Source organism: Chenopodium quinoa, unplaced genomic scaffold, assembly GCF_001683475.1.
Source record: "Chenopodium quinoa cultivar QQ74 unplaced genomic scaffold, ASM168347v1, whole genome shotgun sequence".
Classification (NCBI taxonomy): domain Eukaryota; kingdom Viridiplantae; phylum Streptophyta; class Magnoliopsida; order Caryophyllales; family Amaranthaceae; genus Chenopodium; species Chenopodium quinoa.
In genome coordinates, this window is record NW_018743381.1 from 65,275 (window position 1) to 90,882 (window position 25,608).

At 42.6% G+C, this 25,608-nt stretch overlaps 1 protein-coding gene across 1 annotated transcript; it reads left to right on the top strand.

Moving 5' to 3' along the window:
* The first annotated feature begins 241 nt into the window (after window positions 1-241).
* LOC110738197 (Werner Syndrome-like exonuclease) lies at window positions 242-1,845 on the top strand. The gene has a single exon (XM_021918568.1). The coding sequence runs from the start codon at window positions 544-546 to the stop codon at window positions 1,222-1,224; it is 681 nt and encodes a 226-aa protein (XP_021774260.1). The 5' UTR covers window positions 242-543; the 3' UTR covers window positions 1,225-1,845.
* The last annotated feature ends 23,763 nt before the right edge of the window (window positions 1,846-25,608 follow it).

Sequence of the window (25,608 nt, forward strand, 5' to 3'; positions counted from 1 at the left end):
AAAAAAAAAAAAAAAAAAAAAAAAAAAAAAAAAAAATCAATTTTATCCACTGAAACACTCAAGTAAGGCCCTGTTCTCTTCACCTTAAAAAAACAATATTAAGTAAAAATAATTTCAGTTCAGTAAAATTAATTTCAATTCAGTTTTCTTAAAGAAGAATTATAATAGAAAATCAGTAAAAATAATTTCAGTTCAGTAAAAATAATTTAAGTTCAGTAAAAACAATTTCAGTTCAGTAAAATTAAGTTCAGTTCAGTAAAAATAAGTTCAGCTCAATAAAAATAAGTTCAGTTCAGTAAAATTAAGGTAAATCAAACAGAGCCTAAACCTATTGCACCGCAGCACTTACCCCGCCACAATCAGTCCTACTCAGCAGTCTACACCGCTGATTAGTCAAGTCCAGTCCAATCTTTTCTCCCTTCCCTCTATTTCTCGTTGCGTATTTGACAAGCTTTTATTTTACATTATTTAACCAACCATTTTCACAAAAAAAAAACCGTTTTCTCTCCCTAAAAGTCTAAAACCAAAGCCACAACACAAACAATGAACCCAGATTCCATAACCATCATTCCCGATTGGAACCCCAACCCAAATCGTCGCAAAACTTACACCGTCAAATTCTTCGCCGAAACAATTGACACCGTCGTTACCTCCACCCCCGCCGTCGCACGGCAGTGGGTTCACACTCTCCGGTACAACCACCGCCGTGCACTCTACACTTCCTCCCTCACCATCGGCCTCGGCGTTCAATGGCGTCCCACTTTCTCCCCTGACTCCGACACCGCCGCCACTCTCCAACTCTGCGTCGACTCCGACTGTCTCATCTTCCAACTCCATCACGCCTCCTCCGTCCCGGCCACCCTCAGGAAGCTTCTCGACGATCGTGTCACCTTCGTTGGGGTCCACAATGGAAGAGACTGGAGACTTCTAGAAGAATCTGAGCATAGGTTGGAAGTTGAGTGTTTGGTTGATTTGGCTAAGAAATATGGGTATGGGAATTGGTCTATGGGAGAAATGGCGGCAAGAATGGGTGCTGATGACGTGGTTAAGCCTTATCGGTTGGGAGTGAGTAATTGGGAAGCTTATTGGTTGAGTGATGAACAGGTTCAGTATGCTTGTGTTGACGCTTATCTTTCTTATTGTCTTGCTCGAGCTCTGCAAGATCAAGATGATGATGATGATGCTGTGATGTCTTCTGATGGTAATGATTCTGATTATTATTAGTTACGCTGTCCTTCGTAATTTAAATTACACTATTAACATGATTATTAGTATTAGGGAAGCTATACTAATTTTGTTAAAATAAATACGGATTTCTAGTTTTTGTAATTTTGATCACCTTTTTCGGCTGCTTAATGTTGTTTTCTACACTCATTGCTTTTAGTGCTTTACTACGGAGTAGTTTACTCGTAATATTTGGGTCTCATATTAGTAGAATTTGTGCACATGAAATTAAAAAATACTCGAGTTTAATTCCACGTGAATAGGTATAGTATACGCGGATAACAATTTCAATGGATGTTTAAGTGTTAGGAATTGGAAATACTTATTGATTTACTCCGTATCTGCCATTGTTCATTTTATTGATTTCTCTGTTTTTTTTTGTTTTTTTTTGTCGGATAATATAAAACTCCTTGATTAGAGTTATTACCATTGATCAATATTTATAGGGTTACTATGAGAAACCTAATCATATTAGGTAACTATAAGATATGTATAGATATCAAAGATAATCTTATACAAAATATATCCTAAATCTAGGATGAGAATATTCTATGGATATTCTCTATCACACCCCCGCAGTCAGAGCGGGAAAAAACCGGATGCTCAGACTGGATCTGAATCACGCATCGAATGGTAAGGATAGTATAGGAACCCATGATCAAAAGAGAAGTAGTAGACGAGTGCTGGTGATGACGATGAGAAGCAACAACCACGACCTACGTATAGTAGAGATATGCACTTTTAGGCTGAAGGAGAAGAGTCACGCATATACTTGGGCCAAGTTGCAGATCCAGAGAATAAGTTAAGGGATCAAACCATCATCGGGGAGAAGACACTACACTACTACGTGAAATTACAGTTGAAGAAAAACAAATAAAATTGCGCAAGAAAAGATTAAATCCCATCACTTGAAATTAATCAATTCTCAAAAGAGAAACCAAGTAGCAAGAAGTAATACTCCACAAAGATTCCAAGTGCTACAACAATAAAAGGAGCTAACTTGATAGCAAAAGAGATGTGCAAAAGTTGACCTTATTGTGATATACCACCACCAAAACAAAATCTATGTGATTATGTGTTAAAAAAACCAACGAGGCAATGTAAGAATCATTGTTGGTCATGGGGAGGTGGAAATAGAGTGCGGCACATGGAGTAGGTTGGCAAATGTGGTTACTGCCAGTAGTGGAAGGCGGTAGTGTATGCGATTGCCAACAATGATGGAGGAGGCTTTCGCGATTGCTACTGTTGGTGGGAGGCGCAAGGTTATATAAAGATTCTAAAAAAAAACTTTGAGAAAAGAAAAAAAAATCTATATGTGTGTTTGCGGAAGCATAAAAAACTTTGTATATCCCGCCGGTGGGTTTAATTTTCTAACCCACCGGCAGGGTGAGAATTTTGGTATATAATCCCAAGATCTAACCTAAGCTGTGATACCATGTCAGATACTGTAAACTCCTTGATTAGATTGATTTCCATTGATCAATATTTATAGGGTTACAATGAGAAACCTAATCATATCAGGTAACTATAAGATATGTACAGATATCAAAGATAATCTTATACAAAATATATCCTAAACCTAGGATGAGAATATTCTATAGATATTCTCTATCAGTTTTTTTTTTTTTTTTTAAAGAAGAATTTCTCGTGTATGTTCTTGCTGCAACATATTGCTATCTAAACTAGTGGAGACTTAAAGGTGTTACTATATTATTACACTAAACAATTTCCCAACTATATAATGAGAGTATTAAAACCAAATCTGATGTCATATCTTAGACCCTCTTCAATGGTGAAACTTGAGTGAGTTTTTTTTTAATGAGAGAGGGTATTTTTGGCAAAGGATATCAATAAGTTTCTATCTAAACTTAGCAACTCTAAAAGAAAAGTGCTCATTTAACAAAAAGTGTGGGCCCTTATTGATATTATAATATGTTTTGTAATATATTTAAGTTTTAATTTTATTTTTTTCTAAAAAAAACTTAAAATATGATTTTGTGGGCTATAAATTGAAGGTGACATTAGCATACTTTAGAAAGTCTCACCATTAAGAAATTAGACTTCATATAAGTTGCTAAATTGAGAAGTAAGTTGGGTATCACCATTGGAGAAAAAAAACAACTCATTTTGTATTTCAATACTCAAAGTTAAGTCTCACCATTGGATGGCCTTAAATTGCTACATACTTACCTTTGTTTTTTATTAGTGGACACGGATTTCTTTTCAAGAAGTTTTTTTTAGTTGGCACGTTTTGTTTTTAAGTAAGTTTAATACCTTGTTTTTTTTAAGTGTACCCCACTTGCTTTATCATTCTATCTCACTCTATCTCCTTTCCTTAATATGTGTGTATAAATTGAACATGTCAACTAAATAGAAACGGAGAAAGTATAACGAAATTGTGGTTGGTTATAACTTATAAGTCTAACATTATATAAGTCCAATACTATTTAATGGACCTACAATAAAACTAAGTACACAAAACCTAAAACAAGTCTCGCAAACAACAAAGAGGGAATAATCATCCTGTGATAATCGATCAAGTGCACCATCTTGCTACTGACTCTGCCACCTATGCTAATAAGATTTATGGTGGAATTAAAAAGCCAAGTCTGCTCGCAAAAGTTCACGAATTTGGAAACCCCCTCCAGAGGGAATAATCAAACTAAATTGTGATACATCCTTGAGAGATGAGGGGCGGATAGGCTTGGATGTTGCAGCAAGGGACTCGAGTGACGATGTCATCTTCACAGCTACTCCTCACACCAAAGCCTTTTGGCCCCTAATCGTGGCTGAAGGGAAGGCAGTAGGTCTAGCAGTCAAGCTAGCAAAGCGTTTTGGCCTGACGAACATCATCATTGAATCAGTCACTTTAATTCAGTCACTTGATCCCATGTTAAGCAAAGGCTATGCAAAGGCTCGATCTTCTTCACTGATTTAGACGCCATCTTCAATGATATTTTAGCTTCTTGTAGTCTTTTTAATTCAGTCACTTGATGCCATGTTAAGCGGGACCAGAAATGTTGTTGCCCCTAATTTAATTGGCCTGTCTAATTCCTTTTGGTGTAGAACAAATTTGGGAAAACTATTATCCTTGTGTAGAAATGTTGTTGCTCCTAATTTAATTAGTCTTTATAATTCCTTTTGTTGCACCTATGAATTTTCTTCCTAAAAAAAAAAAGGAAGATCATAAGGAGATATGTATAATACACACATAACAACATCAAAGATTTGGAGTAGGAAGGATTTTTTTTTTTTTTTTTGTCAACACATCATACAAAAATGAATTCATTCATTCACTTTTACAATTAGTAGAATTGATAACCTTGTTTATAGAGTAATACTTCTCCTTTTTTATTTAGTTGACACGTTCAATTTAGGCACACATATTAAGGAGATGAGAGAGACTAAAGAGGGAATAATAAAGCAAGTGGGGTACACTTAAAAAAAGCAAGGTATAAAGCTTACCCAAAAAGAAAATGTGTCAACTAAAAAATCTTTCTAAAAAGGAATACGTGTCAACTAATAAAAAACGGAGGTAAGTATTAGCTAAAATTTTCCATATAAGTGTTAATCATACCCCTTTTTTTAAGTAATAAATATTCCTAGTGCATTAATACAAGCTTATTCAAGTATTCTCCTTAACATCCACATTGGGCACAACAGGTTTTAAGAGTCGGCCAACATGATCCGAGACCACAACAATAACATGTGCCCCGACTTGGGCAGCCCTTTGGTTGTGGCTTACATTCTTGTACAACTATTAATTTTCTGCTCAACATCTTCCCCTTAAATCTCAAAACTTTTCGACACCGAACCTCAAAACATCCCAAAATTCTCAAAAAGCGTGAATTTCAATTTTGGAAGTTTTTGACTTTTTTCGCCCGGAAATAAAAATTGCCGAAATGTTTACCTTGGTCCCTAATTAATACCCTCCAGGAGTCCAATTGGGTGGGTGGAACTAACCAATTTGCCTTAAAATGGCCAATTTACCGGTTTACAACTTGCACTGATTTCATTAACTCAAGCCTACCAAGAACATTTCTGACAACATATAATGATCATTTATGGTTCCAAATAAGACCCTGAGATGTATCCCCAATAATCTCATTTCTTTTCGACACCAGCCCCGAAACCTTCGAAATTTCTCAAAAAACATGGATATTAGCCTTCAATTTTGGAATTTTTTTACTTTTTTTCGCTTGAAAAAAAATTGCGAAAATGTTTACCATGGTCCCAAATAACCTAAGGGAGACCAATTGAGTGGGTGGAACCATCCTATTTACCTTTAAAATGCCAATTTACCGGTTTACAAATTGCACCAATTTATTTTACTCAAGCCTACTACGAACATTTATGATAACATATAATGATCATATATGGTTCCAAACAAAATTATATGACCCCTAGATGTATCCCCTAAAATCTCAAAATTTTTTGACACCCGGCCTCGAAACATCCCAAATTTCTCAAAAAGCGTGGATTTCAATTTTGGAATTTTTTTTTACTTTTTTTCGCCGGAAAATAAAAATTGCCGAAATATTTAACATGGTCCCTAATACCCGTCGAGAGCCCAATTGGGTAGGTGGAACCATCCAATTTGCCTTTACACGACCAATTACCGGTTTACAACTTGCACCAATTTCATGAACTACAACCTACCACGAACTTCTATAACAACAAATAATGATTATACATGGTTCCAAACGGCATTATATGACCTCGAAATATAACCCCAAGAATATCAAGACTTTTCAACACCGAGCCCCGAAACCTCCAAAATTTCTTAAAAAGTGTGGATATTAGCCTTCAATTTTGGAATTTTTTGACTATTTTCTGCCCGGAAATAAAATTGCCGAAATTTTTACCATGATCCCTAACACCCTCTGGGAGTCCAATTGGTTGGATGGAACCATCCAATTTTCCTTTAAACGACCAATTTACCGATTTACAACTTGCACCGATTTCATTAATTTAAGCCTACCACGAACATTTATGACGACATATGATGATCATATATGGTTCCAAATGGCATTATATGACTCCGAGATGTATCCTCAAAAATCTAAAGCCTTTTTCGACACAGGATCCCGAAACCTCCAAAATTTCTCAAAAAGCGTGGATATTAGCCTTCAATTTTGGAATTTTTTGACTTTTTTTTCGCCCGGAAATAAAAATTGTCGAAATGTTTACCATGAACCTAATACCCACAAGGAGTCCAATTGGGTTGGTGGAACCATCCAATTTGCCTTCAAACGGCCAATTTATTGATTTACAACTTGCACCGATGTCATTAATTCAAGCCTACCACGAACATTTATGACATCATATAATGATCATATATGGTTCAAACGGCATTATATGACCCCAAGATGTATCTCCTAAAATCTTAAACCTTTTCGACACCTAGCCCCGAAACCTCCAAATTTTCTCAAAAAGCGTGGATATTAGCCTTCAATTTTGGAATTTTTTTGACTTTTTTACCATTAAAAAATAAAAATTGCCAAAATGTTTACCATGGTCCCTAATACCCTCCAGGAGTCCAATTGGTTGGGTGGAACCATCCACTTTGCCTTTAAACGACCAATTTACCGGATTACAACTTACACCGATTTCATTAACTCATGCCTACCACGAACATTTATGACAACAAACAATGATCATATATGCATGGTTCCAAACAACATTATATGACCCCGATATGTATTCCCTAGAATTTTTCAAAAAGTGTGGATATTCGCCTTTAATTTTTGAATTTTTTGACTTTTTTCGTCCAGAAATAAAAATTGCCAAAATTTTTACCATAGTCTATAATACTCTTCCGGAGTCCAATTGGGTAGGTGGAACCATCCAATTTGCCTTTAAACGACCAATTTACTGATTTATAACTTCAACCGATTTCATTATTTCAAGCCTACCACGAATATTTATGACAACATATAATGATCATATATGGTTCCAAACTGCATTATATGACCTAGGGTTGCATCTCCTAAAATCTTAAGGCATTTCGACAACGAGCCCCGAAACCTCCAAAATTTCTCAAAAAACGTGGATATATTAGCCTTTAATTTTGGAAATTTTTTACTTTTCGCGCACTAAAATAAAAATTGGTGAAATGTTTACCATGGTCCCTAATACCTTGCGGGAGTCCCATTGGGTGGGTGGAACCATCCAATTTGCCTTTAAACGACAAATTTACCGATTTACAACTTGCACCGATTTCATTAACTCAAGCCTACCACGAACATTTATGACCAACATATAATAATCATATATGGTTACAAACGACATTATATGACACCAAGATCTATTCCCTGAAATTTCAAGACTTTTCAACACTAAGTCTCGAAACCTTCAAAATTTCGCAAAATGCGTGGATATTAGTCTTCAATTTTGGATTTTTTTTTTAATTTTTTTCGCTCGGAAATAAAAATTGTCAAAATATTTACCATGGTCCCTTATACCCTCCGAGAGTCCAATTGGCTGGGTGGAACCATCAAATTTGCCTTTAAACGCCCAATTTACTAGTGCACAACTTGCGCCGATTTCATTAACTCAATCCTAACACAAACATTAATGACAACATATAATGATCATCTATAGTTCCAAATGGAATTTTATGACCCCGAGATGTATCCCATAAAATCACTAGGATTTTCGGAACCGGGCCTCGAAACTTCCAAAATTTCTCAAAAATGTGTGGATATTAGCATTAAATTTTGAAATTTGTTTACTTTTTTTCGCCTGTAAAGACTAGCCTAGCATTAACTACAACACCATTATCATCATCATTATCGTCGTTACTAAGGGTCTGTTCACATTTACTGAGCTATCTGAATTGAACTGATTGATTGGAGCTGAATGAACTAAAATAAATATTCTATGAGAGAAGGAAATTAGGATTTGAAATGAACTGATTGAAGTTGAACTAAACTGATCTGAAATTAAGTTTATGTGAACCGGCCCTAAACCAAGCAATATTGGGTCTAGCCTCAGCAACAACGGTACCATTATTATCGTCATCACTATACCACGCAAACTCAAGTTTATTATTTGAATTAATATCATTATAGTCATTGTTGTTGTTATGCTTGGGATAACTGATTAGGGGATTTTTATCCACCAATCACCGTCTGACAAGTGGACCAACCAGGTTCCGCCACGTGTCCTTCACAAAGGCCAACAGGAGCTTGCCACGTGTCAATCACAGATACGTCCTCCATGGACCACTTAAGACACGCCACGTGTCCGCCCATGCCAAATGGGAAAACCGGCCATCAAGGCCCAATTCAGTCTAGAGGCCCGATCAGCCCTAGGTTTACCTTAAACCTAGAGAGTTGCACGCTTCCCGAGGCTATAAATACTCGATTAATCCTCATTAATCAGGGGACCGAATAATTAAGAAATCAAGCAGAGAAGAACAGACTTATTAACAACCGGCTAATCTCGCTAACAACGCAGATTACCAACACTAAGCACTCTCACCTAGAGAGATCTGATTACTTTAATTTCTGTATTGATTACTCCTTAATCGGGTACTAACTTGACCGTTGGAGGCGGAGCTCTCAGGAGTCTCCGTTATTTTGCAGGTACAGGCGTCCGGTTCCAGTCTCGGAATTGTAACTCTCCCGCAGGACATCAGAAAACCCCGAAACATTTGGCGCCGTCTGTGGGGAGAGTACTTCAGAGATGGCATCCAAGTCTGTACCGACTCCAGAAGAGAGGCGTCCCCTAGACGACCCTCAAGTTCAGTCGGACCATGATACCGAAAGTGAATTTGAAGTTGAAACTCATACAGCTCCAGACGGGACCCTAAGGGCCCGCCGTACCCGTCATACCGAAATGAGGGAACGGGAGTATCTTCAAACAGGAAGCGAGCCAGCAGGCGCACCGCTTGCTCGGCAACAGCCGACTGATGGGTCTGCTCCCATCACAAGGAACGAACTCATGACCTTCATGAGGGGCTTCAAGGGAGAGATCCAAGAGTTGATCAACAAAAACCCGCCTGCTTCAGTCAAAGAGCAGTCGGCCAAGAAACCTTCCACTTCACTAAAGAGGAAGCCAGTTCAAGGGCGAGAGGCGACTCCCCATCCTAAATCCAAGAAGCGGGAGCCGTCTGCTCTTGATTTCACAAAACTCCGTTATCCTACGGGAAATAGGAAACCGGTTCGTCATATTCAGGCGGACGGGTCAAAGCAAACGTTCACAGATGCTCGGCACCTGCTAGAGCAGAAGAAGAGTGACCGATTATCAGAGTCGGCTTCTACTTCAAATTTTCAGGACAGTTTGCGAAATGCCTCGATGAGGCCAACTCAGTCGTACCATGAGAGTCAGTCAGGCGGCACCTCCCGTCAGTCCGGCTTTCATAGTGCCCAGGCGGTACCAAACTTGCCATTTGTGCCGCAACAACAGTATTTTATGCAGCCACCTCCATTTGGTGGACCTGCAGCAAAAAACGTCCAACCTATGGACTGGCAGCTGCGGCTGCTTAGACTTGGTGAACAGCCGTCGGCCTTCTCCAAGGAAATTACTGAAGCCGCTCAGCCGGCCAAAGTAAAAAATGTTCTAGTAGGCGCCTATGACGGCACTACTAACCCAGAAGACCATCTGATGGCATTCACCAACCTGATGTACCTTCAAGGGTTGGATGATCCCACCTGGTGCAAGTGTTTCCCAGCGACTCTCAAGGGAATTGCACAGCAATGGTTCGGCAACCTGCCGACTGGTTGTGTAAACAGCTTCAGGACGCTTGCTTACTTATTTGCCTCCAACTTCGCTATGAACATCCCTGCGAAGAAAACAACCCTTGATTTGGGAACAATTCAGCAGGGTGAAAAGGAAGGGCTTCGTTCCTACATCAGGCGGTTCAACCTGATGAGAATACAGATTCAAGGGTTACCGGATGAGGTAGCTTATACTGACTTTTTTAGAGGTCTCAAAGACGGGTCTACCTTCAAATTTGATTTAGTTCGAAAAAGGGTGGCGACTCTTCAAGAGGCCTTGATTGAAGCAGAAGCCTATATACAGGCGACTGATCTGTGTACGATGAAACAGTCGGACGGGAAGAGGTTCGACAATAGAGAGGGACGACAGAAACAGTCGTCCAACAAAGATGAAAAAAGAAAAGGAGTCTGGGCGGCTGATTCCTCTAAACAGCCGGCCCAGAAAAAGAAAAAAGAATTCAAACCATACTCCCCAAAGTATGTGTTTAACAAGGATAACCAGTTTATCCTAAAAGAAATAAAGGGACGGCTCTCAATTGAGAAGCCGCTCCCCATGAAGGGTTCTGCGAGCAACCGGAACCAAGACAAAATCTGTGCTTATCATGATGACATTGGTCATCACACCAATGACTGCATCAGTCTCATGCGGTACCTAGACCGCTTGGCTGATCAAGGTGATCTTGACACTTATGTCAAGAAATCTACGGGGAATACTTCCTCAAAAAAGCAGTCGGCCAAAAAGAATCAACAGGCCGACAGTTCCGATACAGATGATGCAGTCGTCTACACCATTGCAGGCGGCTTCTCAGGAGGCGGCCCCACTATTAGGGGCAACAAAGATAATATAAGGCGGTTAGATGTAAATTCCGTTCACCAAGAACGGCCGTCTAAATATACATTTCCTGAGATTGTCATCACTGAAGAGGATCTAGGAGGAATAAGGGGGCCGCATGACGACCCTCTCGTTATTGAATGTAAAGTGGCCAACCAGAGAGTTGGTCGAATCCTCATAGATACCGGGAGCTCTTCAGATCTCATCAGCAGCAAATGTCTGTCAAAACTGAAATATCAGACGGACTGCATACATCCGGCCTCCCACCCTTTAATAGGTTTTGGAGGAGGAGTCGTCCACCCACTGGGACGAGTAGATCTACCCATCCGCCTGGGCGAAAAAGGGGAAGGACGACACATGGTAGTCCGGTTCCTAGTGGTAGAGGAACTCTCGGCCTACAACATGATTCTGGGTCGACCAACCCTGAATAATTCCAAGGCTGTTATAATCCCGTCACTTATGCTGCTTAAGTTTGAAAGGGACAATGGAACAGTCGGCTCCCTAAGGGGAGATCAGAGGATGGCCCGAGAGTGCTATCTCTCGGATGTCAAGCCCACTGTTATGGCCACTGGGTCAAGTGGAGAAAAAACAGACCTTGACAATGTCAAGGAAAGTGCGCCTGTTCAAGAAACAGGCGACAAAAAGAGAAAGGCACCCCAGACTGAGTCCGCAAGAAAAGCAAGAAAATAGCAATCATTGGCAGAGGACCGGCCGGATGAGTTCCGCCCTCAGCCGGCTGGTGAGCATGCGGACCTGATATTAGACGACTCCCATCCTGACCGAACAGTCAAAGTAGGGACGACTGCTCTGAGAAACCTTGGGGACGACTTTCACAACCTGTTGAAAGAATACAAGGACATCTTTGCATTTGAAGTCCATGAAATGCCAGGCATTAGTCCTGATCTGGCAGTACACAAACTCGCTGTGGATCCGAAAAAGAAGCCGGTACGACAAAAGAAACGGAACCATGGTGAAGAAAGAGGTCAGGCGGCAGCCGCCGAAGTCAAAAAATTACTTGATGCAGGGTTCATTCGGCAATGTTACTTCCCAGATTGGGTTGCAAATGTGGTGCTTGTTAAAAAGCCGAATGGCACCTGGCGAATGTGTGTAGACTACACAGACTTGAACAAGGCGTGCCCCAAAGACAGTTACCCTCTACCTAAAATTGATAACCTGGTCGACTCAACAGCCGGCCATGCCTTGGTGAGTTTTATGGACGCCTATTCTGGTTTTCATCAAATTCCTTTATGGAAGAAAGATCAGGAGAAGACGGCCTTCGTCACTGATCAGGGATTATACTGTTACACGGTCATGCCGTTTGGTCTTAAGAATGCCCCGGCTACCTTCCAACGAATGTAAACACAGTGTTCTTTGATCAGATTGGGAGAAACGTCGAGGCATACATTGATGATATGATTGTCAAGACTAAACTTCAGAAAGATCATCTGACGGATCTCCGAGAAACTTTCGCCACACTCAGGCGGCACCATGTCATGCTCAATCCCAAGAAATGTGTATTTGGAGTTGAGTCTGGGAAATTTCTCGGATTCCTTATCAACCAGAGAGGAATAGAGGCGAACCTTGAGAAGGTACAGGCGGTCATTGACATGCAGTCGCCTCGTACCGTCCGAGAGGTTCAGAAGTTAACAGGTTGTCTGGCGGCCTTGGGAAGATTTCTAAGCCGATCAGGCGACAAATGCCTATACTTTTTTCAGGCAATTAAGAAAAAGGCAAGGTTTGAATGGGGGCCGGATGCTGAGGCCGCCTTCCAGAAATTAAAGGTTCACTTGCATTCCTTGCCGAGGCTGGTCAGCCCTTTGCCCAAAGAAAATCTGTACATGTACCTGGCCGTCTCTGATCATGCGTTAAGCGCGGTGCTCCTTGCTGAAAGGGACGGCTGTCAACTTCCGGTCTACTTTGTCAGTCACGTACTGAAAAATGCCGAGTTGAGGTATCCCCTAGTGGAGAAATTTGGTCTTGCACTCTTCATGGCTGTTAAAAAATTGAAGCCCTACTTTCTGGCACATGCAGTCGTCGTGTATACCGACCAACCGATCAAGCGGCCCCTTACCACCATGGAGTCCTCCGGACGAATGATCAAATGGGCCATAGAAATGCAGAGTCTCGAAGTTATTTTTGAGCCTAGAAAAGCAGTGAAGGGGCAAGCCTTTGCTGACTTTATTGTAGAGATGACCCGTCCTCCTGACTCTCAAGTTCCAGACCAAGTCTGGAAGGTATATGTGGACGGAAGCTCTACTTCAAACGGTTGTGGAGCAGGCGTCGTATGTCAATCTCCAGAGGGCGACAGGTTCGAGTATGCTCTACGCTTCAGTTTCCAGGCTTCAAACAATGAGGCAGAATATGAAGCTTTACTAGCCGGGATCCGCATGTGTAAGGCGGCAGGGGCAATAAAAATAGACGCCTGTTCTGATTCACAACTGATAGTGAGTCAGTACAATGGCGAATACGAAGCAACACATCCGGCCATGATCAAGTATTTACAGGCGGTCCGACAAGCAGTCGGCTCCCTTGAGGATTTCCATCTGATCCAAGTGCCGAGATCAGAAAACAACCAGGCAGATGCACTTTCGAAATTAGCATCATCCGCCTCCTCCGATACTCCTCGAACTGTGTTTTGGGAAGTAATGGAGAAGAGAAGCATCGAGGAAAATCCTATTGGAATTCTAGACAGAAGCTCAACCTGGATGGATTCAATCAGGGCATATCTTACAAACGGTACACTGCCGGATGATCCTCAACAGGCGGCAGCACTAAAAAAACGAGCCTCCTGTTTTGAAATGATACAGGGAGAACTTCACAAGAGGGGGCACCTTCAACCCTTCTTAAAGTGTGTTACTCCTGAAAAGGGACGAGAGATACTAGATGATCTTCACTCTGGTTTCTGTGCTTCCCATATAGGTGGTAGGATGCTTGCTCAAAGGGCAAGGCGGCAGGGCTACTTTTGGCCTACTTTGGAAGCAGATGCAATGGAGATGGTGAAAAAATGTGACAAGTGCCAAAAGTTTGGCAAATTAATTCACCGTCCGGCTACTGACCTCACTACCATTCACAGCCCACTACCGTTTGCTAAGTGGGGCATGGACATTCTGGGTCCATATACGCCTGCTACAGGCGGCAGAAGGTATATACTTGTTGCCGTTGACTACTTCACTAAATGGGTAGAGGCGGAGGCTGTAAAGGGAATCAAGACGAAAGATGTAATTTCATTCATTTGGAAAAACGTCATCACTCGGTTCGGGGTTCCCATGTCTATGGTTTTTGATAATGGTCCCCAATTTGAGACGCCTGTTCTCAAAAGCTGGTTGGGAGGCCAAGGAATTGCACATTACTTTGCATCTGTCGGCCGTCCACAAGCAAACGGCCAGGTAGAAGCCTTTAATAAAATCATCTCAGACGGTCTCAAGAAAAAGATTGAACGAGCAGGCGGCCTATGGGCAGATGAACTACCACATGTTCTTTGGGCCATTAGGACGACTGAAAAAGGGGCGACTGGAGAAACTCCCTTCCTCCTAACTTATGGTGCAGAAGCTGTTCTTCCAATAGAACACTACGAGCCGACTCTTCGAGTAATGCTATATGACGAAGAGGCAAACTGGGAAGCTATGCGCCTGGCATTAGACTCACTTCCTGAAAAGAGGGGCAATGCTGTTTTGCGCCATGAGATCTATCGCCTGAGAATGACTAGATCATACAACAAGAAAGTATACAGGCGTCCACTCAAAGTAGGGGACTTTGTACTTAGAAAAATGGAAGCAGTTGGTAGGGCCAATGAGTCTGGAAAACTAACTCCCAACTGGGAAGGACCCTACCGAATCTATGCGGAAGTCAGGGACGGTACCTACCGTCTGGAAACACCAGACGGACAACCGTTGCCTCGAACCTGGAACGTAGATAACCTTAAAAAATATTTTTTCTGAATGATGTAAAGTAAAGAGCTACTTAATAAAGTTTGCACTTACTATTCAATATTGTATTACGAGGGGCATGCCGTCTGTACCTTTACAGTCGGCTACTCTCCATTGAGTTTCACTCTTTATCTTTAGAGGGGCATGCCGTCTGTTCCTTTACAGTCGGCTACTCTCCATCGAGTATTTTACTCGCAATACTTAGCTAAAAAGATTAGGGCCTGGCCGATCCTGTAACTAACAGGCGGCTACCCTTCTTTTACTTAGCACCTACGTTCACCAAGAACTTACCAAGGCCACCGGCCGAATGATCAGACCAGGCGCCAAGCCACCTGATCAAAACTACAAAACTAATTCGACCTGTCCCAACATCATAGCAGGCGTCCGACGGCATCCCTCCGGATGAAATTCGTCGCAGAGAGCAGCTCCCTTTTGGGTGGAACATTGTTCTATAAACTAATTACACGGCACCTATACGACTGTCCCCAAGGGCAACCACGTAGCCGTTTTTGAGACAAAGATAACTCTATCACTAACCAAACCAATGGTAGCAGTTGACATCTGAGTCAGATAACCGCCTGTATTACTTGGGATAAATGCAGGGGGTACCTATTGAGTTAATAGCCAACAAACATTGGCGAATCAAGGGGTCTAGCCGGCCTACGCCGCCTGGTACCTCTACTTCTCAAACAAAAGTGACGGCGACTGAGTAACTCCAAAGTTAACTCATAGTCACTCCTTCAAATTTGGTATGGAACCTAAAAGGTTTGAGTCGTCCGCCTGTTTTAAACAAACAAGGGCACTCGAACCCCTATTCCTACTGGATAACCTATTGAGTTAATAGCCAACAAACATTGGTGAATGAAGGGGTCTAGCCGGCCTACGCCGCCTGATACCTTTACTACTCAATCACGATTGTGACAAAGACTAAATAACTCCTATGTTAACTTAATAGTCACTCAAACTTAGTATGGAGCCTAAAAGGTATGAGTCGTCCACTTGTTTTTAATAAACAAAGGCTCTCAACCAATACTCTTGCTAGGTTAACAAATAACGAGTTAAAAGCCAACATTGGCAATAAAGGGAAACAACCGGTACCCGCCGCTTGTTTTCCTACTTAAATTCCTTGGCTACTAGGTAATTCTATTTACTTGGTCAAATTGAATAAAGAGTTCGAAAACCGATTGATTAAATGGCCGACTGATCATCTATCCTGGAAACAGACAACCAGTCGTCCAGGGGCATAGGCGGCATACTTACTGTTTGTACCTGTCTTAACGTTCGGTCATACACAACAGTCGGTCAAGTGAGCAAATTTCAAATACTTAGACAAATTTGAACAAAAACAAAATATTTGATTAAAATGAGCCGGCCATAAAAGACCAGCAGAATATTCAAAACCCCGGCCCCTTGGCCGGGTAATTACAAAGCAAACGGCACGCAGGCCGTGAAAAGAAAAAATACTTAAAGCTTAAGAAGGGGGCAGTTCAGTATCAGCAGCAGCCGCCTGGTCAGCACTCTTCTTGCTGGACTCGGCCTTAGCTGCACCATCTTTTGATGCCTTACCCCCAAGTGGCACAAGCGCCACAACCGGCTCTTCCTCCTCCAACCCACCGTCCAATGCCTCTTCTTCAGCAGCCGCCAGGATCTGTTGATTATATATTTCCGAACACTGGCGGTACGTTCGTTCCCATGAGGCAAAGTCGGCACTGGGGAACAGTCGTTCCCAGGTCATGCGTTGGATTTGGGCAGAGTCTTCCACCATCTCCCGGACGAGCTCTTGTTTCTCTTGCTCGGCCTTGTCCGAGAGCTCTTGGGTAAGACTCTTCTCCTGGTTCGCCAGGCGTTCTTTTACGTTAGCCAAAGATTTCTCCATGGCTTCGTAAGAGTGCATTTTTTGGCGAAGGGGTTTCAGCTCGGCTTTAAGGTTGGTGACGGTCCCCTCCAGCTCGTCAACCTTCTTTTGGGCCGTCTCTAGCTGAGCCCGAACAGCGGCGGTCGCCTGCGCCTGATAATAAAGAAGATCAAGGGTCAGTACTTCATTTTGGGCAATTTGAAACATTGCCTTATCACAGCTGGAGGCGGCCATAGCCTTTGCGGCCTTTACCTCTTTGTTTTTCCGATCAATCGGCTTGCGTAGGCTGTTGACTCGGAGCAGGGCCTAAGTACAAAGAAAAACAGGCGTCAGTTTCCAGATAAAAAGTTAACAGGCGTCCTGGAACTCAAAAGCTCAAAAATGTGCTAAGTATACCTCAGCTAGGACCCCTGAAATCCCATCAAGGTCAAGGGTGCCGGCACCCTTGACCGCCTCCCTGTCAGATGGAGGAACTACTTTAACCATTGACTTGGCTACCTCAACCAAGTCAAGTCCCTGGGGGCCGGCTGCATTAAGCGAAAAGAAAAAACAAGTTAGATCTAATCAAGAAGGAAGCAAGGGTGAGCTTTTACAAGCAAAGTGTCCATACATCTAGGCGGCCCCGCCTGGGTTTTTGAAGAAGTGGCCGGCTGCTTCTCAGCCGCCACTGTTTTCCTGGAAGACCCAGGAGAGCTTGCAACAGTCGTCCTCCGGGCCTTGGGGTCCGGCTGTTGCGAGGAAGAAGCCCTTGGAGTGCCAGACTGAAAACAAAAAGAGTTAGTATATGCATAATACAACTAAAAGGAGAAGAGTTTTCAAAGCTTACCAAGGGTGCCTCCTTGCTGGGGGAGTCGGCGTACGACTGCTTCATTAGCGAGACCCGCAGCATGGCCGCCGCAGTCTTAGATGCTGTTATTTTACTCATGGCGTCGGCTGAAAGAAATAAACAGCAAAGTTAGTAAAAATCCCAAGTAAACAAGGCGTGAAAAAACAGAGTATTCGTCAGGCCGGCTACCTCTAGAGCACCGACTGCCGAGGCCACAGGCGGCCAAGAAGTACTCGTCATAGAGCCACTTGAAGCTCGGGACGCAGTTTAGGGGTACTTGCTCTCGTACCCCTGAAGTAGAGTTCACCCTAGTCTCTACTTTGAAGAGTCCTTTGTCTAGGATCTCTTTTTTAGCCTTTGGGGGAACAGGCGGCATGCTGCGGCCGCCTGCAAGAAGAGGCGGATCCCTGTTCCACTTGTTAAAACGTTTGTTCAGCTCCGTGTCTGAACTCTCGATAATAAGGAAGGTGTTCCGCCAATCCTTCCATTTGTTTGCCTTACCTCTCGTCATGAGGTAACCCCTATGGCTTGTTAGTTGATACCAGCCGGTACCTCCCGACTTAGGGGTCCGGCTGAGATAGTTCATGTGGGCGAAAGCCTCAAAACTTGGCTCCACCCCGTTCAGTTCGCACCCGGCCACATAGCCGAGTACGTTTACCCAAGAGTTGGGGGCTAACTGCCATAACCCCAGATCATACCCATCTAAAATCCGCTGAACAGCCGGATGTAATGGGAAGCGCAGTCCAGCTTTGATGGCCGCCACATAGCAGCCAAAGCAGCCGTCACCATAGCTGGTACCAGCCGGCCAGACGACAGTATCTTCTGGATCCGGCACAAACAGTAAATACTCCGGGCCCATTTTGTGGTTAGCAATAAAGCTCGCCACGTTGTCTCGCATGGTTGCAATCCGGCCCCGGGGTACCCTGCAGTAGTAGGGGGCGTTTTCCTCTCTGTACGAGGCGGACGGCTCTGCCCAATTATCCCCCTTCTCCACTGCATGAGAACTTCTCGCCTCTTGTAGGCGGCTATGTTTTTCTTCTGAGCCAGAAGAACTATGGTCAGAAGAGCTGGATTCGGACTCGTCCCCTGACGAGTCCGAAGAGGACGACTCCTCCCCTCTCCTAGAGGGGCCCGCCTCCTCTCCCTTAGAAGGAGCAGAATGAAAGTTAGACATGTCCACGGTAAGATGGGAAGGGAACACCTTGGTCCCTCTCTCAGAACTGTCAGCTTGACAGTCGCCTCGTTCTACATCTGGCGCCTGGTCAGATGTTTCACTAAGGAGCACCCTTTGGGAGGAGCCGTCTGAGTTTGATATCATAGCAGTCTTTTTTGTTCTGGCCATCACGTTCTGCATAGACACAGATACAGTCGGACTTTGTATAAAGGGCAAAGATGGGTCCAGAAAAGGGCAGGCGGCACTCCTAGTCCTAGATTCAGCCGTCCCCGGTGACCGGCTGATCACTAACTTAGGGCGTGTCGTGTGCTTCCATGGTGCCATTTCAAAAAATAAAAAGAAAATTAAGAGTAAGAGAACTGAGTTACCTGAACGGGTGACGGTTGATGAAGTCCTGAAAGTTCGGGTCAGTCGGCTTGTCAGAACAGGCGGTAGGCAGAAAAAGTCCGAAATGTCAGAGCAAGTTCAGGGGTCCGAATGTTCTCGCAAAAGTTCTCAAATGTGAAAATGACCGAAGTCAGCACTTCCTTTTATAGGCAAAATGAGAAGGCGAAGGGTCGCTTCCGAATTCAAAATTTGGGCGGGAAAATCTCTCGGCCGTCTGCAAGGTGACACCTGTAACGGGCCGTCGCCTGTCACCGTGCGACACCTGTCACAGGCGACACGTGACCAGTCGCGTGCCACCTGTGAGGGGCAAATGATTAGGGGATTTTTATCCACCAATCACCGTCTGACAAGTGGACCAACCAGGTTCCGCCACGTGTCCTTCACAAAGGCCAACAGGAGCTTGCCACGTGTCAATCACAGATACGTCCTCCATGGACCACTTAAGACACGCCACGTGTCCGCCCATGCCAAATGGGAAAACCGGCCATCAAGGCCCAATTCAGTCTAGAGGCCCGATCAGCCCTAGGTTTACCTTAAACCTAGAGAGTTGCACGCTTCCCGAGGCTATAAATACTCGATTAATCCTCATTAATCAGGGGACCGAATAATTAAGAAATCAAGCAGAGAAGAACAGACTTATTAACAACCGGCTAATCTCGCTAACAACGCAGATTACCAACACTAAGCACTCTCACCTAGAGAGATCTGATTACTTTAATTTCTGTATTGATTACTCCTTAATCAGGTACTAACTTGACCGTTGGAGGCGGAGCTCTCAGGAGTCTCCGTTATTTTGCAGGTACAGGCGTCCGGTTCCAGTCTCGGAATTGTAACTCTCCCGCAGGACATCAGAAAACCCCGAAACAATAACCAAAAGCTTCCGTAGCAAGCACAAAAGAGACAAATTAAAAAGCATCAACACACATACATATTGAACTTGCCAAAATTGTTCCCAATCACTCAACCCTAACTTGTTAGATTTAACAACATCATCAGTACCCATAAAATAAAAAGCCATCTTTTCCATAGACCGATATTTTCTATCCATCGATCCCTTGAGCTAAATCCACCAAATTCGACACCTCCAACTCCAGTCTACAATTTTTTAAAACCTTTTTATCTCTTCCATTATTGACCCCAACAAAGGTGATCCGCAAGGAACTTACGTAGAGTGGCGGGATAACATAGCTGGAGGATCAGGCCGTTGTAGGCTATGCAGAGTTGGAGAGTGGCTGCTAAAGCGGAGGTGCCCTTAGTACAGGGATAGTTCCAATGGACACCGCGCGAGGTCGACAACGAGGAGATGGAGTGTTTGTAGTCGCGGCGGATGTTGTATATCCATTGGCGTGCAATGGAGCTCTGAAGAAGCTGACACGGCGTCGAGTGGTTGTCGAGAGACGTAGTTTTAATTTGATGAATTGAGGATTCATGTTTCACTATTTTTTGTGATTTTGCGTGCTTTCTTTGGGGTTTTTAGGGCTAGGCCTTAGCCCTTAGCAGAAATATGTACTCATCTTTGTATGAAAGATAAAAGCTTGAAGCTTTATCTTTTTTTTTTTTTTTTTTTCCAATAATTAGTTAACAAAGTTTAATTTTTTTTTATTTTTATATATATAATATCTAACTAGATTAAACCCGTGCAAGGTTATTAAATAATTCTAGTGACAATAATTTTACCAAAAATAATGGATATAAATATTATAAATAGACTTAGGGCATGTTCATATTTACTGAACTGAACTGATTGGAGCTGAACTGAACTGAACTGATTGAAGCTGAACTGAACTGAACTGATTAGAGCTGAACTGAACTGAACTGAACTGATTGGAGCTGAACTGAACTGATCTGAAAATAAGTAAATATGAACAGGCCCTTAGTAGTAAAAATATGAAATATTGTGAACGAAATTAATTAAACACGTAATAGTTATAATGGGCAATTTTGATATTTTATTTTAGATTTTATAAAACTAAAAGTCATAATTTAATTACAATAAGTTTTTTTTAGTAAGTGGTTTTGGAGAGAAAACTTTTTATAATATTTTGCCAAGTGTTCTCTAAGTTTCGCCTTTAGTATAATGTAATTGATTGATAAGGGTTATTGGAAATTAATTTCCAACTAAAATAATTTAGATAAATCATCTAAGAGGTCATATGTTAGTGAATCGCTAAACATCGCCCGCAAATTACCATATAAAGCCCACAAATATGACTTGGTGTGACCATTATGCCCATTTTCTAAAATTGAAATAATCTCGGTTTAAAAAATGTGGAGCCGACTGGCTCGCCGGGGGAGACCGGAGGGCAAGCCGGAGATGCGGGGGACGCCGGAGGTACGTCGTCGTCGACGAAAAACGAGGTAAGTCACCGTTAAAATTCACGGTTTACCGTCGGAGTGGCTCCGGCGCCTAGGATGGACGCCCAAACCGTAGCCTGGACGTCCAAGCCAGACGCCAGAACCACCAGAGTGGCGTCCAGCCCAGACGCCCAGACCACCAGACTGGCGTCCTGGCCAGGCGCCACTCTACTGGCTGAGGCGGCCCTGCCAGGCGCCAGTCCAGTGGTTGTGGCAGCCCTGGCAGACGCCACCTTTATATATTATTTTTTTTTTTCTTTTTTGCTTTTGTTGTTGTTTTTTATTTATTTTTTTTTTTTTAAAAAAAATCGAAAATGATTTTTTAAAAAAATTCGAAATGGGTTTTTTTTAAATTAATTTTGAAAATTCGAAATAGGTTTTTTTAAAATTAAGTTTGAAAATTCGAAATGGTATATTTTTAAATTTAGTTTGAAAATTCGAATTGGGTTTTTTATAAAAATTAAGTTTGATTATACATAATTATGTTTTTTTTTGTGTTAATTCTGTGTAAATATAGAAATTAAATGTATTATCCGTTAAATGTATTTATTATAATATATAATTGATGCAGGATTATGGTGGAGACGGAAATTATTACAGTGGGATATTTGGATATGATGGTCCATTCAAAGAAGCTCAACAGGCGATTGATTGGGCAAAACAGGTTGCAATTGCAGCTGGATTTTGCTTGGTAGTAGTAACTCATAAATCTCAACGGGATGGTAGAATGGATCGCCATTTTATATTTAAGATTCTCCATGGTCGTGTGTCGCACTACTGCTTGGGGTTGATTCTCACTGAGCTGAACAGGATGAGGGACTTGGCTGACGAAGTGTATGCTCGGTGTGGGTGTGCTATTTCAGTAACTCATGGATTACCTTGCGCATGCACCATTCACCGTGTTAATACAGAAGAAAGGGCGTCATTACATGTTGATCAGGTCCATTCATTCTGGAGGACGCTTGTTATTGGTGAGCATGCAGACACTCAAACGGCCGACCGTGAACAGGAGGAGTTGGAGCAGTTTCGTTCGATGTACGACCGAGTGTCCTCCAGCCATCCTTCTATTATTCGTGACGCTACTCATGTACTTCATGACATGTTCCACACGTTTACCTTAGATTATGAGGAACCCGAAGGAGTTGACCGTCCTCGAGGTCGACAACGGCGGAGCAGGAGTGCGTTTGAGTATATCCGTGGTCTTGGTCGTGGTCGTGCTCGTGGTCGGACATCGTCATCTAGTCGTAGTCAATCTTCATCGTCTATGAATATGCCCTTGAGAACTGGTACGTTTTGGTTGTTTACATTGCACATAGTTTTAAAGTGTTACTCCTGCCTTCTTAACTATCTATAATTATATGGTGAATAGGAAGAAACGATGTTGATCAGTTTCCGTACAAGGAAAGGATACCTGCGATCATCATGCCGTACTTGGAAGGGTGGAATGATGTAGTCGGAGATGGTAACTGCGGATTCCGGGTCGTGGCTGATGTTTTTCAAATGGGCGAAGACAACTACGGTTTGGTGCGTCAGTTCATGTACAGCGAAATTGCCTCTAACCGAAATGTTTATCATCATGTGTACCAGGATGACTTGGATGGCGCTCTACGGCGTATCCGGTGGGGAGGTGGACCTTGCGGCCAAAATCATTATTTTGACGCGCCCCTAGATCTGTTTGCCGTTGCAAACATTTACAAATGCGCAGTCATGCATTTCGGCCTGGGAGTGCATAGTCAAGCTTATTATCCTTGTACCACGGTTCTCCCTTGGCGGTCGCGTGAGACTGTCACCACACCGGTCAGAGAGCTAGCTATTGCGTTTCTTGGGTCGTCATACAGACATTTCATCCGACTAGACATGTCATCCGATTTTCCAGTGCCACCGATTATACCTCGGTGGTACAACATTCGCACAGCGAGCGTAGAGGGTTGGGATGCGCTATATCATGACCGGATCCACGAATGGAACACCCTAGCTGCATTTTAGTTTTTCATGTTTACATTCTTCTTATGTAATCTTATTTGTACGTTGCTCTTTTAATGAGAACATTAATCTTTTATATTGTATTGCTTACTGCATTCTATATGTTGCATGGGTAAGTTGCGCGGATCCACGAACGGTTATATCAAAATTTAAAAACAGCAATGATAATATGTTTAAGTTGGAAGCTAAAAGAACAATCTAAAATGTTACAAACTTACAACATAATGTCCAATTTAATAAATTAAAACGATAATATTTAAAGTGCTCTATAAATAAAATGACAAAACCATCAGTAATCCCTCCTCGACGACGACTCCCACTGCGCAAGGGTATGTTCCAGACTATCAACAACAGCTCTCACTGTTGCACTCATGCTGTCCTTCTCAAGAGAGAGTTTCTGTACGTCCTGCATTATCTTTCCCATCCACTGCATACAACAAAAAACAAAAGATGAAATACAATAACAACATATAAAACTTAATTAAAAGACAACGATAAATATAATATGAGACATACCGCTTCCATGGCAGTAGGCGGTGGCACATAATCATCATCGCTGTGGTCGAGATCTGCGATCAACCTCGGGTGCGAATACCGGTTGAACCATTCCATGTAGTAATGGTCACACATGGGAGGAACCCCAGAGGGCGGCCGCTGCACTCAGATGTGCGTCGTGCGTCCTACGTGCACTGGGGTACAAACACCGCTGCAACACGGATGCGATCTTCACACCGCCGTGTTCCCAAACACCAAGCGCCTCGGTGTACAGTGCAGCCCTGTCCACCGCCAACAACTCCGCCAGCAAATCTGCCTGATCCGCATCAGCCACAGCACAAAGTCGTTTACCCTCAACACGAATCCCCAGAATGGCCTCGACGTCATGTAACATGATCTTCATCTCATCGAACGGAAGGTGGAAAGAGTTTGTATCCGGCTGCCATCGCTCAATGAAAGCCGTGATCAGCGTACTGCCAATCTTATCGTGCATGGTGGCAGGAACGTGATTCACCCCAGTGCCCTCCAGTCGCTCGAACATCTCGCTCTCCGCCGGCCAAGCCTCTGCCCATGTACGCAAAAAGCTACAAGTCTTTTCCTGGGTATGACATTTCAACAACCCCGTAACTGAAGGCCTCTCCTGGTCCTCCCAAATACGGGCAGCTATGTGTCCTAGAAAGCTAGGAATCACACTCCCGTCAACAGGCCCACCGGGCACCTCACTCCTAACAACCCAAGAATCATTAACGACCCTCGACCGTTTCCTGCTTGCCCCAGATACAGTGGACGCAGATGATGTGCCAGGTCTACTAACAAACCTACCACCCCTACCCTTACGCACCTCCACCATATGTGTCTCGTACATGTCATCAACCCTCTGACTGAATGGACCGTAATCATCATACGGTCCACTGCCATCGTCCACATCCTCATCCTCATCCGCGCCCTCCTCCTGCTCCTCCTCTTGGTCACCCTCCTCAGCATCATCATCGTCATCGTCATCCTCATCCCGACGGTAGATCCGTTCTCTACGAGCCGAGGTCGAAATACCACGGGATCTAACATGTCTATGCCCCGACCTCTCCACTGAATAGCTTCTACTAAGAAGCTCTACATTCTTCCCCGCACCATGACGACGCAGTGAATTCTACAAAAAATTTAAAAATATATAAACATACAAAAAATTATACGAAAAATAGCTACCACTACCCAAATCAAATAAACTAAAAACATACTAACAAATTAACATAATAAAGAAATTAACAAAACACTTAAATAAAAATAATAGAATAAAAAATACACTAAGAAAGGAAATAAAACCAACACATAAGAATATATATAAACATAAATAATTCATTCCCAATTAAAATAAATTAACTAACCAAAAACAATATCAATAATAAAAATTAAAATAAATTAACTAACCAAAAACAATATCAAATGAACAAAAAAATGTACTAACAAATTGAAATTGAGAATAAAAATAAAAATGTACAAATAAAACAAACAAATAATTGTAAACAAAATATAAACATAGAAAAAATATAAACATAGAAAAAATAGTTATATTTTTAAAATGTACAAATAAAACAAACAAATAATTGTAAACAAAATATAAACATAGAAAAAATACAACAAAATTGATAAAATTTATAAAAATAAACAACAAAATATAAAAACAATTGAAAAAGATATTACACAAAAAAAAAACAATATTTTAATACAAATATATATAAAAAAAAGGGGGGGGGGCGCCTTGGCTGGACGCGCAGCCGGCGGTGGTGGCGCCAGCTGCAGACGCCGCAACCAGTGGGCTGGCGCCTGGGCT

Bases quoted from the DNA above. Each gene is read 5' to 3' on its own strand.
- LOC110738197 (XM_021918568.1), top strand. From the start codon at position 544: ATGAACCCAGATTCCATAACCATCATTCCCGATTGGAACCCCAACCCA.